Source organism: Dromaius novaehollandiae, chromosome 1 (assembly GCF_036370855.1).
Source record: "Dromaius novaehollandiae isolate bDroNov1 chromosome 1, bDroNov1.hap1, whole genome shotgun sequence".
Classification (NCBI taxonomy): domain Eukaryota; kingdom Metazoa; phylum Chordata; class Aves; order Casuariiformes; family Dromaiidae; genus Dromaius; species Dromaius novaehollandiae.
In genome coordinates, this window is record NC_088098.1 from 51,807,055 (window position 1) to 51,825,100 (window position 18,046).

General features: G+C 53.2%; 1 protein-coding gene across 1 annotated transcript; it reads left to right on the top strand.

Annotated features, from left to right (window-relative positions):
• Positions 1–1,348: 1,348 nt before the first annotated feature.
• On the top strand, positions 1,349–16,512 carry TNFRSF13C (TNF receptor superfamily member 13C). Its single transcript, XM_064511768.1, has 4 exons — positions 1,349–4,128; positions 9,352–9,543; positions 10,011–10,361; positions 13,118–16,512. The coding sequence occupies exons 2-4, from the start codon at positions 9,402–9,404 to the stop codon at positions 13,441–13,443; spliced, it is 819 nt and encodes a 272-aa protein (XP_064367838.1). The 5' UTR covers positions 1,349–4,128; positions 9,352–9,401; the 3' UTR covers positions 13,444–16,512.
• The last annotated feature ends 1,534 nt before the right edge of the window (positions 16,513–18,046 follow it).

The window sequence follows — 18,046 nt, forward strand, 5'->3', positions numbered from 1 at the left end:
TCACCTAATACATCATTCCCCTGTTGCTTTCCTTTTGCTTTGGAAGCATAGCTGAGGCATCATTCCCAGGTGCTGGCCAGGAGAGAAGAGGCATGGGCCAAATCTGCATGTCGGCTCTCTGCTACATCACGTCCTTAATGAGGTCATTGAAATTCATTAAGTTATCCTGTGTTCAGGCCTGTGCAAATGAAATCAGCCTGGCCCTTTTACACCAGGCCAGTACCTAAAGGTTCAGGATAAGCCCAAGACCTATTAGTAGATGCTGTTAAACACAGAGATAAGGCCACAGACTAATGCAATGTAGCCCAGCAGTTTCAGCATTGAGGTGCTTCAGCTGGAGGAGGAGGAGAGAGGGGGCTGTCAACTGGAGCCTTGCAGTTGACTGTAATGTGGTGACACGCTCCCCGCTGGAGGCAGGCGGATGGCTGCGGGGCCTGTTGCAGCGCAGCAGAAACTCGCTGCTTTGCTTCTCATCCTGAATTGGTGCTTCGCTCATGTCCAAACACGTGCAACTCATTCCTTTCACAATATTACAGTCCCTGTCGATGCTCCAGGGCTGAAACCAGCTTGAGTTTGGCATCTGACTGTCCAAACAGCCTACAGTCAAAATCACTGTACTATATTGGCTCAACGGCTTGCAGGGCATTGTCCAGCATTTAAAAAAATGAAAAAATTGGAGCTCTCCAGGGTGCAGGCACTTGGCAGGGGAGGGCAGAGAGGGGGTGGGGGTGAGGGAGGCTATCCCTGGCACCTGCCAGGACTATCCATGTCTGATTTGGTGGGAGGCTGCAATGCAGCATGATGCATCATACTAACAAGGAAAACGAATCCACTACAAAAACTATCTCGGTGAACCACTTCCAGTTGATCTGGAGCAGTGCTTGGTCCTGGAACACACAAAGGCTCATGTTACTGTTGCTCCTGCTTAGGTGCCATTGTAATTTTGCAGGTGCCACAGGAATATATTTATATTTTCTGGTGTGCTCTGTTCCCGATTTGAGCCTTACTTCAGCAAGTATCTAGGTACATTGCTAGTTTTCAGCATCTTTTTTAGGATGGCTCCCACAGTCAAAGTGAATTATATGCTGAAGAGCGTGACTGTGTGGTGGCCATGCTGGGATTGTGCTGCAGTTGCAAGTGCGGTGTCCAAGCATTATTTGTTTGTTGGTTATGCTGCAGACAGCAGAGTAAATTGCAACAAATCAGTGCTTTGGGCAAACATCACTCCTTCTGTTTTGGAATCATCTGCAAGCACCTTCTTATTTTCTCAGGTTGACTTGCCATTCAAATACATTCACCAAGCCATTCATGTGAATGAGCCAGAGCCTGCAACTCTCCTGTAAGTAGTTCGTTATAACCACTTACTATGCAAAATTCAATCTGGGCTGGTTAGTTTAGTTTTGACTTCCAGGCTGACCAAACCACATTTCCGTCCCTTGCTGCTGGAGTAAGTTGCAAAGGGCTCGAAGGGAAACGGCCCTTTGACTTCAGCTGGCTCTAGCTTTGACTTTGGCTCTGGAGTGCTGTCTCCTGAAGGCCTCTGCATCCTGAGAGAGCAACAACGGGTGTCAGCAGTACTTAGCACTGGCCAAGTCACGCTGTGGAAAGGCAAATGCCGCCCACCTGATTTAAAGCTGCTTTCGGCCTCACGTTCCAGTGGGATTTCTGTCCTCATGTAAACATAGCTGAACTAGCTGAACCCACCTAGGCAGATGTTTGCAGTGTGACAGCACATCGCCCTCAGCGATTCAGTTGTGTCTGGGTGCTGGCGGTGCCACCCACTCCCAGGGCACAGAAAAGCTCCCAAACCAGCCTCAGCAAAACCTCGCCAAGAGGCAATGTACCCCCGCGCTGCTGGAGGGGGACAGCATGAGCTCCCGCCTGTCCTGTCCCCTGGTGGGGATGGGGACAGTGATCTCTGCCACAACAAGAGCTAGGAGGGGGATCTGCTCACGGTTTGCCCTTAGAGACATTCAGGTGGAACAACTGGCAGCAGCACAGCATGGTGCTGACCATATTCATAACATGTCACTCACTGTGAGGTCCCAGGCACTCGCAGTGTCCAGCTGCCTCAGCCTTGCTGGGGGAGTCCCATCACACTGTGCAGAGGGGCAAGGGTGGCCAGAAACACTAGGGAAATACCCCTGCCTGCCCCCACTGCCTACTCCTGGGGAGGATCAGCAAGAGCTGAGACACCCTCGGGCTGCATTGGGGTGCGGGAATTTCCCTTCAGTCCTCAGTGCCTCGGTGGCTGGAGAGGGCTCTCAGGGCAGAAGAGGGGAACCAGCGGAGGGGACCTGAGCACAGAAACGCTGACCCTCTCCCTTCCCTCCACAGCTCTGCAGTGCTCTTCAAAGGGCAACCCACTGTAGAAGCCAAATCTGAGGGCTCAGCATCATCCCTGGGGTGGTCCAAGTCTGTCCATTGATTGTGGAGGGAGCTAAGGACTTCTGCTAGTTTTCCCTTAGCCTCATTTGCAAGCAAAACTCCTGGGGAGCAGAAACGAGAGGGGAGGAAGTGGGTGATGTTCAGAACAGCAGATGCAACCAGGACACTGCCCCATGATGAATTCCCAGTGCTGGCAGCTGAGTCGTTTCACAGAAATTGTAGAGAAGCAGAGCACATGCAGAGGGGTCTGTTTGCCAGGGCTATGGTAAACCCTGTTGCATATTTCTCAAAGGCTTCAGTTTCCAGCCTGTTCTTAAAAGCTGCCTGAGCCTGCCTGGGTTTTAGGAGGGGAGTGAAGCCAGCAAACATGGGGGGCTCTGCCGTGCTGGGGCACTGCTGTGAACCCTTCGTGCTGCTGGGGCTGGCTTTGGGAAGGAGCCCCAGCAGGTGCAGGAGTGAGGCACCACCCGCCAGAGACCTCCAGCAACCGGCACAGCCACACGCAAGAGAAGACATCGGTCTGTGCCGAGGTGCTCCTGAGGGGGGGCAGTGCGTCTGATCAGAAGTTTGTCCTGAGGTAAACAAGTCTATTACACATATACCTTGCAGCTTCTGTCATCAGGATAAACCCTTGGGTTTCCGGTGCAAATACTCGTGTACACAAGCACAGCGTGAACTTTCGGTGGATATTTTTTGATACAGGCAGTTCTGCAAGCATGTGTGTGAGTCACTTTACCCACCCACCGATATCAAAGGAAGTGCTCACTTGAGTCCAGTTACTCATGCGTGTAAATGTTTGTAGGATGAGGTCCTTCATTCATGGCTCCCATGGTGGTTCTTGCCACCTGCACCATTTGCTAGGCTTTTTGTGGGGATCATAGGCGGTAAGGAGCAATCGCAGCTGAAGCCAGCTCTCTTGGTGCCTGGTTGGAGCAAACAGTGTGGAACTGAAAGATCTCTCTGGCTCTAGTATCAAGACATACTTTTTAAAAAGCTCTTTTGATATTTTTGCTGTTTTATTTGTTTAATAAAACCACTTAGCTAGCTGGACTCCCAAGCTCCTGGGGCTTCCGTTTCTCTGCAGAGAAGATAAGAAGAGCACATTTCCTTATCCAGTGAGTCATTTTTTTCTGCTCTTTAATTATGCATTTATGCTATTATCAAGCGTATTCGGCTCTTAGATACAAACACTTCATAACCACTAACTAGTTACCAGCCCTTAAAGCTCCAGAAAAGATCAGTTGCACTTACAAAGGACAGAGAGACAAAGACGTGAGAGAAAAAAGGGGAAAAGGAGATGCATGGAGCCAATCTGGGGAGCCCTGGGTCACGCTGGTATGTCGTTACGTGTGAGTGCTTCTGTGAAAATCAGCAGCAATTTGCTTCACGAATATATGTTATCGTGTGTGAATTCAGAGATCATTTTCTTGGCCCAGGAGGAAGCAGACAGGCTAGGAAAGAAGCATGGGGTGGTTAAAAGAACTGCTGAGGGTGACAGAAGAGGACTCTGAAGGTGGGGGAGAATAGGGTAGGAGCAGTCATTGCAATCAGGCAACAGCAGCCTCCTGCATAATAGGACCTCTGAGCAATTCATTAGTGGGAAGACGTCAAGACTGTTGTCCCAGCGCTCCCGGTCATGCATTCACAGCTTTGTTTTTTCTCTCTAGATACCTAAACAGGAGCTGTCAGGTGCACAACTTTACTGAAAATCTGACCCTCACTGTCAAAATCAAGATTTAGGTACCTTAATTTGGGCCCTCCCCAGTGTATAAATTTGGCTTGAGTGGTCACAGAGTTAATCTCTATGTGCAGTACAGCAAGATGCCAGGACTCCTCATTTTTCTCCCCTGTTAACCCAAGGAGGCAGGAGAGAGAAGCAAGGGAAAGCTGAGGGAGGGGAAGGAGAGGGGAAGGGTGACGGCGCTGGAGGGGAAACCGCAGGACTGGGGGGCCGGGGGTCACTGAGGGAGGACCAACGCTGGGGAAGCCCAAAGGGGCTGCTTGGGAGGGAGGACAGGAGAGGGATGACGGAGGAGAAGTGTCCCCCTTGGGAAAATGAGAATGGCAGGCAGGACTAACATAAGGCAAAAGAAACAGCTAAGCCTTTTGGCCTGTGAGGTATTTCCAAAGCAAGTTTCCTGATGAAGCCTTGACTGCCCTGTGGGTCCTCAGCCTCGGTGCACTGTCCCAGCCCCACTGGTGCCGTGGGAGCAGGGTGGCTGTGCGAGGACTGGTGCTTTTGTTACGTAGGGAAGGACCACCGTCCATCAGTCCTGCTGCCAGGGGGCTGGGCAGAGCACTTGGGCAGGGCGTGCTTGTGTGTGCATGCACGTGCTTGTGTGCATGCTGGGTGGGTTTGGGCCTGCAGGAGGTGAGCATCCCCTCCCGGGCTGCGCCACACCACGTAAAGCTGGGAGAAGAGCCTTGGTGGCAGACAGCATCTGGAAAGGGATCAGCTAAGTGTGAGGAACTGGTGGCTGGCCATTAACACAGCCAACTTACAAGTTGTGTTTTGTCCCATTTTAGGGGCATTTCTTTTACTCCTGCCAGCCGTGCTGTGAGCTGAGGGAGTTACAAAAGCTGTCGCCAAGCATGGCATAAACCTTGGTGAGCCCAGCACAGCCACTCTGCTTCCGCAACGGCTTGCAGACGTTCTCACTAGATTTGGGAGCAAAGGAAGAGCCAGGTGACAGGGAGGCAGTGCAGCCATGGGGATAGTTAGCAGAGAGGAGCCAGCAGAACAATCAGGTAGGAGGCGGCAGGAGAGCAGGAGTGGAGCATGGCTTCCAGGGCAGGACCAGCCACCACCAGTCCCAGAAAGCGAAGGACATGAGTTATTTTGGTTTGTTTAACTAGAGCTGATATATCATCTGAACTGGTGATGTAGAAAAGACCTCTAGAAACTGAACAAGGCCTTCCTCTCAGTCGACCACATCCTAGCAGAAAGGTGATGTTTATGTGCAGGTGTATCTCCCATACATACTCCATCTGCAAGGCATGCCTATATCCAGCCAGCCTACATCCATGTAGCACTTCATCAGCCATTCCGGCTGCTCTCTGCAGAGCAGGAATGAGGCAGGGTACCCCCCAAAACTCCCATCCTGATTTTTTTACATGCTCATGCTGCTCTTCTGTATCTCCAAGTGCATGCACACCACCACCTCATGCTCCCTGCTGTACACCTTGGAAGCAGAAAAGCATCTCGCCTGCTTTGTGAAGGGCTGTAGCAAATCCTCTGTGCTGAAGCCATTGCTGTGAGCATCCTACAATACAAGATGCTTTCTGTTTGCTAGTTCTTACCGTTAACCATCTGTGAGCTGCCTGACAGGGACAGCGAGTGCTCTGGGGTGCCCTTTGCTCTCCGGGACTCTCTCCTGCAATGCTCAGATGTGGATTGGAGGGAGCCTGGGCTTTTAATTGCTCCCTCACCTCCCCCAGCTTCTGGGCATGGCTGTGCAACACTGCTTTTCATCACACTCCCCCTCAAGTGCCATGCCATGGCACTAGAGATGCTCCATCAGTGCTCTCTGCTGCTGGAAGCACTCACCTCCTGCTCACTTATCTGCACTGTCTGGGATGTGCAAGAGACAGGGAGCCCAGGAAGGCTGGGTAAGAAGAAAAATCCTTGCCTTGAGCCCAGCACCCCAAAGCAGGAATTGCCAGGCAAGATCCCTGATGCACATCGCCGGGCTCAGCTGAGGCTCCTTGCCAGCAACCAGACACGAGCTGGTTTTGGCTCAGATGTGTTCCCACTGCCAGACGAGAGCACTGTAGGGCATTAATTCCCGCCAGAAGAACCTGGTTGGAGCTGATCACAGCCTGGATATCTGAGCTTTCTTCACTTGCCACAGGAAGTGAGGAATGGCCCACGTCTGGGATGATGTAAGGAGGACCGCACAGAGCAGTGACAACATGCTCTAGGAGAAACTCAGCGCCATCCTCCCTGCCTTTCCCTGCTCTTTCATTGCTTAAGCATTGGATTTGCTGGATAGCAGTGCATTCAGCATGAAACAGCTGTCCAGAAAAAAACTGTCAGAAGGAGGGAAAGCTTTTGACTGGAGAGAATTCAATGCACTAAGACTCAGAGATTAAAGCACTGAAGTATCTTGTACCTCATGTAAGCCAGGCACTCCTGAGGTACTGGCTCTGGATTCATGAAGCAAAATCATTAGTGAGGAATCTGTCACGAGTTTTGAACCTCTGAGCCCCATTTCAGTCTCAGCCAGAAGGGTGCGACTGGGCTTTACTGCTTTATAGGTATCCAGGAGTGGAAGAATAGCTTGTGCTGTAGGTGCAGGGTGCACCCACTCTGACAGATCTGAGGGGGAATAAAGCTGACACAAAAAAAATCAAGATTCAGACAAATCCCCCCCACTGCAAAGGGGGAAAGCTGCCGCACCTGCAGATTACCTGCAAAGAGCTGAAAACAGCCTGTTCAATGCAAACAACAAGCTGGAGGGTGTCGAGTTCACAATGTTCCCCGGCCCTTGCGGCTTCGATGCTCCGAGCTGCACTGAGAGAGGGAAGTGTTTGGTGTGCCTGAGCTCATTCAGAGAGTTTTCGTTTGACTAGCGCTTAGGTGGAATAACTGAGTCACAAGCACAGAAACCGCAGCAGGGCTCCCACAGTGCTCCTCGGGAGGAGAGAGCGAAGCCTGGTTTGCTACCGCGATCCATGCCAGCGAAACGCATCTGGGAGAATGGCAGAAATCGAGAAAGCAACCAAGCAAGGAGATCTCCAAAACCAAAGTGTGTGTGCCTGTGCGTGTGTGTGTAAGAGGGTGAGAGGGAGATTAGGTATATCAAGTGAAAAAGGAAGTGAAATTGCACTAGGTAGGGAACTGGTGGACAGTGACTGAGGCCGGGTTTTGGTTGTGACTTTCACTCGCTTGGACTCCTTCAGCCCCCGGAGCACTCTGGGGAGGGCCGAGGTCCCAGCAGGGGCTGAGCTGGAGTCCAGCCATGGTTGGTCCTCACCAGAGAGGGGCTCCAGCCTCGCAGCCTGCCTCCTGATGGGGCCAGCTGGAGAGCGTCGGGAAGGAGTAGGAGAGGGAAGGCAAGCGCACAGAGATGCACTACCTGTGGAGCTTGTGGCATTTTAGAAATGGAGTGAGAGAGTCTGATTAGCTTCATTTTGATAAGGAATGAAATCCTGGAGGAAGGGAGAGCAGAGGTCAGTGTGGAAGGATTGTAGCTGGGCTGGGGTAGCCACTGGGGATGACAAAATGACCCACTCACTGAGTCCCTTATGGCAGAGGGTGGCATGGTTTGCCATAGCTTGGCAGGGGACAGCATGGCAGGCAGACAAAATGCCTGGCCTGAAACAGCGGGGCTCTGAATGTGCACAACAAACTGCCCAAAGTGCCGTGGTTGCTCCTCCGCTGCCCTAGAGCGAGCCACCCTCCGTTGCTCTCAGATGAGTTTGATTGCCCAATGGGGATACCTAATACTCCTCTAAGGCAGAGCAACCCATAGCCTTTCTCACCCTCCCCTCCTAGCTTCAGTCCAGGGCAGCGACTGGAAGGGACTTTGCTAGAAAGAGCTTAGAGGCGGTAGCTTTGCAAGAATGGGCTGCCAGCAATAACGTGAATTAGGATTCTGCTGAATGTGGTGGGTCTCCTGTGCTGCTTCCTTCAGCTGAGAGCAGGCCAACAACAGAGTGGTTGGGTCTTTCTTGCCATGGGGTGCAGGAAAAAGGGCATGAGATTTGTTTAGTAAAGATGAAGAAGAGCCACCTGCAGCTCTGAAATCAATTGTTTATCCACTCAGGCATCAGCTGCAGGCTTTGACATATGGGTATTGGTGGTAGAAAACCTCTCCTGCTCACAATCAGGAACACCAAAGACCCTTAAAGCTGTATTTTGTACCCTTCAAGGGTATGGGGACAGGACAGCCTTGGTGGGACCTCCTTTCTCCATACACCAGGCATTTACTCACAGCAGAGCCAGTCCTGATCTCCTGAGGTATAGGACGTGGTGCCAGAGGCCTGAAAGACCTGGTCAAGGTTGGGGATATAGAGGGTCTACAGAGCAAGCAGCTTGGCTCTTTTGGGTCAGTCCTGGAGCGAGACAAGGTCTCTGAGTCTGTACTGAATGTTGCGAGCAAAGGCAGTGCTGAAGGCTGATTTCTGTCCCATTCCCTGAATGGACAAGACATTGTCCATCATAGAGCATGGACTATACCCACCACAGATTTCACCAAAGGAAATTTTATGGAATATTGGCAAATATAAAGGAATATATTGCCAATATAAAGGAATATTGGCAGATATCCTGATCCTGGAGTCCAGGTAGATTTCAGCACAAGTAAAGTCTACCTGGTCAGCCTCTCCAAACAGCTTGCTAGGAGAGTGGTGCCATGACATTAGCAGCCAGCCTGTCCCAGGTGGGCCCGGCTGTGCCAAGATCGCTACGAGGATGTGTCCCAAGAGCAGTGGGAATTTCTAAAAGAGGAAACCTAAGTGCCTCTGCAGTTTTTTTTCCACGGGTCATTTTCAGCATTTTGTATCCTTGCTGGATCCGTGGCCTTGGGACAGGGGCCTATAGAAGACTTGGGCAGGGGAAAGTCACTTATAGATGCTGGAAAAGCTGAGGGGGCTTTCACGGGCAGGGGCGCAGGCCAAGGGGACATGGACAGGCTGGGGTTGGGGGTGGGCTGTGAGGGTGACAGACGGGTGGGCTGGGGAAGGGTGAGGGCCGAGGGGATGACACCGGCGGGCAGGGACAAGGTGCGGGATGAACCCAGGACACTGCGTAGCTGGGGACAGCCAGAAGCTGCAGGGATTTTGGACACACATTTTGGAGGACGGGAGTAGCTTGAGAACGCGTTGCATGGGCAGCCAGGGGTAGGGCTTTGGTGCTTGCTCTCCTCCTCCTGATGAAGATCCGCCCCAGGGGAAGCGCAGAGATCACAAGCCCCAAGGGGGAAGACGCGGCTTGACAGACTGTATCTCCCTCTGCCACAGGCCTCAGGGCTTAGCGATTTCACACTTGGGCAGTCCCTCTCTACAGTGCCATGCAGGAAGACAGCTCTCAAGCTCACTCGGTCATGTCGTCGGGAAAAGCAGACTCCAGCGCCTCCTGTCTCCCTTCCCAGTGCTTTGATTCCCTGACCAGGTTGTGTGTGAAATGCTCCGAACTGTACAAGGACAACACAAGTAAGAGGGTGAAGGCAGCCCGGTCCAAAGCACCCCAGGGCTGGGTGGTTGGCAAAGGGGGCTGGAGTGCAGCCATGGGTTGGATGGGAGGTTGGATCAGCAGGTAGAGGGGAGGGGACCTTCTCCTGCAGAGGAGAAGGAGACGGTGTGGAAGGAAAGCCTCCTTCCACCTGGAGCAAGAGCAGAAAGGGGGGCCCCAGCTAGGGGAGAGGAGTACAGCGAGAGGAGGGCTGATCCAGCCTGGATAGGGGGTAACAGCGGGAGGCCCCCATCTCCCACCAGACAGGAAAGATGGAGGAGGAGGTGAGGGTCCTGCAAGGTGGGGAGGCTGTTCATTGAGGGTGGCGGGCGGGCAGAGGTGAAGAGTCACTCTTTCTCGCTTTATGAAAATATTGTGATTAAACCCCTGAGGCCGGCCTGTCCACAGACCGGTGGGTAACACTGCTGCCCTCCTTCCCTCACATCAGCTCTCCCCCTCACAGAATCACAGAATGACAGAATGGTTGAGGTTGGAAGGGACCTCTGGAGATCATCTAGTGCAACCCCCCTGCTCAAGCAGGGTCACCTAGAGCACATTACCCAGGACCCTATCCTGACACTGCCGGTGTTTCCCTCCACGGCAGAGCCCGCCCATGCGGCGCCCACCTCAGCCCTGATACCCTTGCCCCCTTCGGTGGACCTGCCAGGCACGGTCTTGATCTTCGGGATCCCTGCGCTTGTGGGGCTCATCCTGGCTCTGGCTGCCATCTGGGGCTTCCTGGCCTGGAAAGTGGGGAGGCAGAGGAGGAAGAGGAAGAAGCCGGATGAGGAGTCCAAAGGTAGGAGATCTCTTGTGCTCCCTATCACAGCACCCTGAGTCTGCCCAGGCTGAAGGGACTGTTCCACGCGGGCATACTCAGCTCCTCCGAGGCACATGCCAGAGACCTGCCCGTGCTGGTTCCTCTGCCTGGAGGCAGCACGTTGTCCCACTAGACATTCAGTCTGCCCTCACAGCAGACCCCCTGTGGCTCAACTCACCTCCCCGACACCAGGCTCTGGTGCCACTTGAGATGCCCCAGGGCATCCTGCCTGGCCTCCTGCCTGGCCTTCAGCCATGGTTGTGTCTCCTTGGTTCTGTGCCAGCTCACCCAGCGGATTTGCAGATGCCTGAAGGTGTTTCAGATGGCACTAGACAAGCCTGTTTGGGCAACTGAATGGAGCCCTAAGTGACAGTCTCCCACATCCCCTGATAATCCCTTCTAACAGCTAATTCCCATCACCTCTTTCCAACGTGAGCTCTGCTGAATTCTTCCTCCATTTTCTGGATCTTGTTTTTCCTTTGCTTGCTTAAAGCACCTACTGGCACTGGATCTCCTCTCCATGTGGCAGTACTTAAAGAGCATAAGCAAAGAGCCTTTTAGCTTCCCTTCCATAAACCAAACAAGTCAGGCACCTTAAGCCTGCCAATAGTGATGAGGTTCCTCGTGCTCTGGGTCAGAGGAAGCAGATTTAAATACCATCCAGCTTTTGCTCACCACCCTACCACTTTGAGGCAAAATTTTCACATTTCCATGAAAACAAAGAAGGGAACAAAACTCGGAGTATGGACATTTCCTAAGCAGCTTCAACCTGGTTTCATGAGTGTGTGTGAAATTTTAAGAATGCAAATATATATGCTACTCATTTTCTATCTTTACATTTGGATACTCTAGAGAGTCTCTGCCTTGGTAGTTGGAGGGCAATGTGCAAAACACAGCCACATCTAGGTTGAAGAGTTTGGGGTTTAGGGACAGCTGGGAACGGCTCCAGAGGGCATGCCCTAAGAGCCCACACGACTCAGTGAGGAAAGGGAGCCTCTCGGTGGGAAAGACCAAAGGACCCAAAGACCTCAGCAGTGTCCAAGTCAGACTGCATCAGTGGGAGCCTGCAGTGCCGCGCGTCCCATGGGCTTGTCCCCAAAGGCATCAGCAGCGGACCCCGCTCGATAAGCTACTGGCGCTGAAGCTGCAAGGAGGGATGTAACTGCGGAGGCACCTCTGTACTCAGCCTCTCGCGTGTCCTCAAGTGCCCAGCGCTCTGCTCCTGCGCCCGCGCGGCGCCGGCTGGCTCTGAGCACCCCCCTCCCGCCTTCCCCACGCGGCAGAGGGGTTGCGCCGGGCTTGACGCAGCCTGAAAATGCCCTGAACATGAGGCTCTGTGCAAAACGCAGCTGCGGCCAGTCTTCTTCTAACAATATAACCAGGACAGCCCTGCCCATCCTTTTTCTGGACATAGTGTTGTCTCTTGAAAAAACAGATATTGTGCACATATATTTACCTCCCCTCACCCTCATTCTAGCCTCCTCTCCACCCAGCTGAGCGCGGGCTGGGAGCAGGGGCTGAAAAGACGTGGCCTGGAGACGAGGGGATGGGCTCCGGCCTTTCTGAGGAGGCATTTCAAACGATGGCCGGCCACCAAGCGGGAGCTCGGCCTCCTGCACCACAGCCCGCCAGGCCAGCGGGGACGGAGGCTGAGGCCAGGCCGGCTGCGGCGCCAGCACGTGCCCCATGGCCGGCGCCCCGGACGGCATCCCTGCAGGCCAGTGAGGGCCGTTGGCCGGGCCAGTGCCTCCGCAAAGGCCTGTCCCGGCCGCACGGGGTGGCTGTCGCCTTCCCCGGGGACCCCGGCCCCGGCGCTGACTCAACCCCGCGCTCTCTTCTCGGAAACGGTCTCGCCTGGCTTCACCCCCCGCTTCCCCGCACCACGGGCTGCCCAGACCCACCACCAAGGCCTCCCTGGCGGGTCGGGGGTGGCCGTGGCGGTCGCGCCTCGTGCTCCCCTGGCCGGGCCGCGCTGGCTCTCCCCAGCGGGCGGCGGTGCCGGCGCTGTGACTAAGACGGGGAGATTTTTTACCTGGGGCCTTTCCGTTGCAAGGTGGCGCGCAGGGCTAAACTTAGCGAGGCTGCGACAGCGAGCGCTGACGCAAATGCTCGGGAAAAATACCAAGAACGAAAGAGGCGAAAGAAATCCAGCGGCAAGAAAGGGTTGGCGGTTGCTGGCTGCAATAATGAATGTTTAAGGGGCCCTGAGCGCGGGTCTGCCCCACTGCTGTACCCCCGACACACACCCTTTACGCTGCCCCCCCAGCCGCCTGCAAACACACCTCTCCAATTTGTGAGGTGTAAAAAGTTTCTCTAGGAGTTTTCAGGGCCGAAGTTTCAAGCCAGCAGCATGCGTGTGCATTTACAGTGTGTAAACAAGTCTATTTTTAAGTCAGAGGCGGTCAGAAGACAGTGAGACAAAAAAGGGACCGGCTGCTAGCTAGCTGCACCGCCGGTACCCTTTCGTGAAAAGGCTTGAAGTGCAAGTGCCAATTTCTACATTTCCCCATTACTATTTGGGGGAAAAGAGTAATAATAAGCAGCGCTGCAGAAAAAAAGGGGGTTTTGTTCCCCGAAGATGCAGTGCGGTGGAAACCGTGCAGGTCCCCTCTGCTTTGCCACAGCGCCCATGCCCACCCCGTGGGTCCCATGGACGTGTTTGTCCCTCAGCACCCTGTGCCTTGCCTTGCTTTACTTCCCAGGCCCGATAATCCTGTTTGCTTGTCCTCTCTCAGAAAGCCTGGACAACGTCGTCTCCTCGTCAAGCCCGGTCCAGCAGGACCACACTGTGCTGGCAGCAGATGATGACCTTGCTTTGGCCAAGTGCCCACATGTCAATGGAGCGGTGAAGGTGCCTGGGCCGCCAGGAAAAGACGGGGCGAAGCCGAAGTTGTGCTGCCAAGGCAATACCGTCGGCGACATCATTCTGCTCTCTGCTGTGTCCCCCTGCCTTGAGGAGTGCAACCACTGCTTCCCGCTGCCGGCTACAGAGCTGGGCGCCACTGCCCTGGTCACCACCAAAACCACCCAGAAGACCTGCATCAACGAGGAGATACCATGAGAGCTGGTGGAGCGGGGCTGGAGCTCTCTGGCTTCTCCCTGCAAACACCATGACGCCTTCCCTTGGGTGGATAAAGCGTTGTGTGGAAGTGAGTTGAATCAGAACTAGGTTTTGCCTTGAGCAAGATCAGCCTTCTAGGATCATTGCCTTTTCTACTTTCCCATTTGTGCAGAGTCCCAAATAAGCTGGTAGTCACTGGAGGAAGTCTAAGTCGATCACGCAGAGTTACACTGAGCCAATAGCTGCCATGGTTGTGCTGTCTGGAAGAGGCAGAGGAGATGTGACTGATGAGGAAGAAGGATTGCTGGGGGCTGCTGTGACATTCACAAGGCTGCAGTGTTGAGGACATGGGTGGAAGGGAGAGCCAGGGTGGGTCTGTTGATGGATGGGGGATTTCTTGGGGCAGGGAGCTGAAAGGAGGAGAAAAAAGGAAAACGGAAAGGGAAAAAGAGAAGAGTTGCAGTTAGGGCCAAATCCCACACCATTGACATTAGCTGAATTTTTGCTGCTGACCTCAGTAAAATGAGGCTCATGGCCATATGGAGCAAACCTCATCCAGCATCTGCTCCATTCACAGTCCTGCCTTCTCCTGTCTGCTGCATGTCGTGCCATTCAGGTCTCTCCTCCCTCTGGACGCCCTCGCTCTGTGGAAGGCATCCACTGACTGCCACGAGGCATGGCAGTCATGGGAAACCCCCTCAGCAGCTGGGTAGCCAGGAGACTGAAAACAAGTTTATCTTCCTAAGCAGGGATTGAGGAGAGGAAGAGCGAAAAAGCTCTCTTTGCTATGACCTACAAGCACTTAAGTCAGAGAGGACCTGAGGCAGGCAATGGAGGCTGCTGGTCCAGAGGAACACTGGCTGTATGAGCTTGTCATTATGGCCTGAGACAACCATCACTTTCACTCACAGTTGTTGCAAAAATACTACGTGTCACTTGTGATGACAGGACTCACAGTGATGGATGTTTCCATGCTGCATAAAACCAGGCAGGGAGTGATGTGCGTGTAGGAGGGATCACTTAATTTATGCGTGTCTTAAAGAGCTTGCCCCTGTGTGAAAACTGACCATCAGTGCTGGTCCAGGACATCTCTCTGTAGATGATGCAGTCCACACATGGGCACACACACGAGTGGCTTTATGGTGCAGGAAGCACTCTGCTTTGAAAATGAAGTCATTAGTCCAGAATGCACTCGCTTTATTCCACCACACTGTCTACACAAGGGAGTTTTGCCAGTGTAGTTAAATGGCATTGGAATAGCTGTAGCAGAACTGTTGATCCAGAGTAATTATAGCAACCAATTCTCCTGGGTAAATAAAGCCCAGGAAACAGGGCTTCGGTGAGAGATCCTGCAGGTCCTGAAGGGGGTGATTAGAAAATTAGAAGTGCCTGAGGGGTTTTATTTGCATAAAGTACCATCCTAGCAGCAGTCCCAGTAAACTCTTCCATCAGAAAGGTGACTTCCTTGCCTCAGAGGCAACGAATGCAGAGCAGACACAGCCAAGCAAGGAGAGATAGCACCACTGCGCAGCAGTACAACAGTGGCCTCCATCTTGCTAGTGACTGATTACCAGCTTTCTTCTAGATTTGCCACCAGTTCTAGCACCCGACCTCACTGTTAATGGATGTCCAGTCTTTAGGGCTGGAGTCAAAGACAGACCCTGGCTAGAGTGCTCTCCTGTGTACTGCTGTCTTCAGAAATTGGAAGACTTTACCTTGCTCACCCGATGGAGGACTCTGGTGCACAGCTCTTTTTAGGACTGATCTGTGACACCAGGTGCAAGGGAATGTCCCTCTGATGACAGGAAGCTGCCTCTCTCCCAAGGTGTGTTAGCCCAAGCCTTAGCTCTCTTTGGAGCTCAAGGAGCTCTTATATTAAAGGGTGATGTCTCCTTCCATGCCATGGATGCTGGAGCTGGTTTCACTGTGTACATCTCATAAGGGGAACCACAGAAGCTGCCACAAGGCACAGAGGCCCCACTTCTTCCTCACAGCTCATCTCTCTGACCTTCTCATGGCCATCCTAAATGCAGGTTCACTGAGGTGAACCTCGATCTGAATAATGCTTAACAGAATTCAAGATGTGAGAGGAGCCCGGTCTCAGTCTCACTGCCTCATGGTTGGGGATGTTGCAGGGCCTGGTCCAAGTGCCCAGCAACCTTTCCTTGGAGCTTCAGACTGGAGTGGCTGGCTCAGCTCAATCAGGAGGAGTTGTGGAGGCTCCAGCATTTGGTTCCCCAGCAATCCCTCTGCTACTCTGCAACAGTCACTGCAGCTCTCCGACAGCAACCACTGCCTGCTGCAGAAGAGAAGTCACCTCCGCACAAATCAAGGGTCTCTTCATCTCTGTGCTCTGCACTCAGCCATTCAGAGTTCCTTCTAGCAATCTTTGCACATCTGGTTTGGGGAAAGTAATTTTGAAATGAACCAAGGCCTGTCCCAGGGGACATTCTGGCATTTGGAAGAAAGATGGCTCATGAGAGGCAGGAATGGGAGCAGGACTGTAATGCATTTCTTTCCCTTTTCCTGCCTGGTGACTGCTATGGCTGAGAATCGCAGATGCAGTGCCATCCCTGAGCGAGGTGAAGATTTGAAAATGAAACTCCTGAAGTATGCTCTGTCTAAAAATCCTGTTAAAAAAATCCTCTTTCTGCTAAGGTAAGGGCTTCTGCTCTCATTTCCTCTAAAGCTTCAGTGATATGTCTTCTTTATGGGACTCTGGGCACCTGCAGTTCACAGAAGCAGCTTTTCAATCCACATTGGATTCTCCAGATAGCAAATATCCCTCGTATCCCTCTGTCCATTACGGCATGCAGGAGTTCCTCCATGGTCTCGCCTGCCTGACTCAGTCAAGCATAGTAAGGATAAATCTCCCCTCCTCCATGGCCTCCTTGCCTGACTGGTTGGGAAAAATTTGTCTCATGTTGCAGTTCTTTTTGTACATGCTTCTCATTCCTTATTTACAGGACATAGGGTTGTCCATTTTGTCTGCATGGGGAGAATAGGGAAAGGAAACAAAAAAATATAATTGTAGAAATTAAAGAATAAAATGTAAATCCATGACGCTTCTCTTCTGACTCTCAGGAGTTTATTCAGGGAGGCGTCTAGTCAGCCCTCGTTCATTTGGTTGGCATCAGGATTCTCCGGCACAGCAGCCCTGCCGGTATGGCAAGGGCATGAGATGCAGAGGCTTCCTCTGCACAGGCTTCACAGACACATCCTGTTCGCATGGCTCTCTACTAGCCTGGGACAGCTTCTGCGGGGGAAAGAGACCCCTTGCCTTGCAGTGTCTAGCCCCGGTGATCTCTGCAAAGGATGGCAGGCAAGGGGAAAGCCCACCACTGCTCAGCTGGGAGCAGAGGGTATGTAGAGAGACCCCATCTGGGAGAAAAGAGGACAAGAGACCCCTTGATTCACTGTATATGGGGCATGTCTCCCCACAGAAGGAGCCCAGTGTCACTGCCAGCTGGAGGGCTTGGAGGATGCTCCAGCAGACCCCGAAGCAGAGTGGGGAGAGATGAGAAAGGAGTTTTCAGGCCAGCAGCTCTGATCCAAATAATTTCATGTCCAAATAATTGCATAAAAGCCCTCAAAAAATCCAGGGGTCAGTGTCAGTCCTTCCTGGGTTGGGGCTATAGGCCACCAGTTTCTGCAAGCCCTTTAGGCTCTTGCTTTCTAGAGCCCTAAAAATCAGCCTCCATCCACAGAAATCCCAGCCCCACCACTGCAGTCTGACCTGTCTGTCCATCTTCCCTCGCTCCCTATGCCTACTGGCCACAGTCATCACAGCAATATGTGGCAGCAGAGGATGGGCAGGCCTGAGAGAAGCCCAGACTCCCAGGTCACCTCTCCTTTCACCGCAGCCTCCCCAGCAGCTATGGACCTTCCTGAGGGCCTTGCTCTTATTTGGGCTGGGGACAATGATGGGGACTGGGGTGAGAGGTGCGGAGGGTGTTGCCTGTTGACTGTCCTCACTGCCCTCTTTGACTTTCCACAGCAGTTTCTCACTTCCCCATGCTGGGCAGGAGCTGTGCTTCCTCCCCAGCTCAGCAGCCCTTCCCCGCAGCGTGCAGAAATGCCTAGAAAGGCTGGCGAGGCCGGGGCTTCACCTGGCTGGAGTGGCACGGGCTTTCGGAGAGAACAGGGGAAAGCCAGTGGAAACCCCAGCGCGGGTCGAAAGCAGCTGGGACTGAACTCCTCCCCACTATAAAACCATGTCCAACATATTAAGAGTGCGTCTGAGAGCCACTCTCCCTCTTGCGCTCAGCCTGCAACCATGACTCCCAAAGACGCACCACGAAGCACCTGCAGAAGCGGAAGCCCCCTGGAGAGGGGAAGGGATGCCGCGGCACGGCCCATGGCCCTCCATGCTGCAGGAGGGTGGTCAAAGGGAGCTAGAAAGGAGGTCTGGAGGTCAAACATTTCTACTGCAGCCTTTTATTTGATGCCACTGCTCCCAGAGATTGTGCCTGTGGTGAAGGTAACTCCTGGCTGGAGCAAGGCTGAGCTAAACAGGGCAGAGCTGCCTTCCTAGGCCAGACAGGGGCAGACGCCAGCTCCAAAGTTTAAAGCCACAGTAAGCTTTTAGCTAGGTTTCCTAAAG

Coding starts and splice junctions, on each gene's coding strand:
- TNFRSF13C (XM_064511768.1), top strand. CDS start 9,402: ATGCAGGAAGACAGCTCTCAAGCTCACTCGGTCATGTCGTCGGGAAAA. Junction 9,544..10,010: donor ACTGTACAAGGACAACACAA/GTAAGAGGGTGA, acceptor CCCTCACATCAG/CTCTCCCCCTCACAGAATCA. Junction 10,362..13,117: donor GCCGGATGAGGAGTCCAAAG/GTAGGAGATCTC, acceptor GTCCTCTCTCAG/AAAGCCTGGACAACGTCGTC.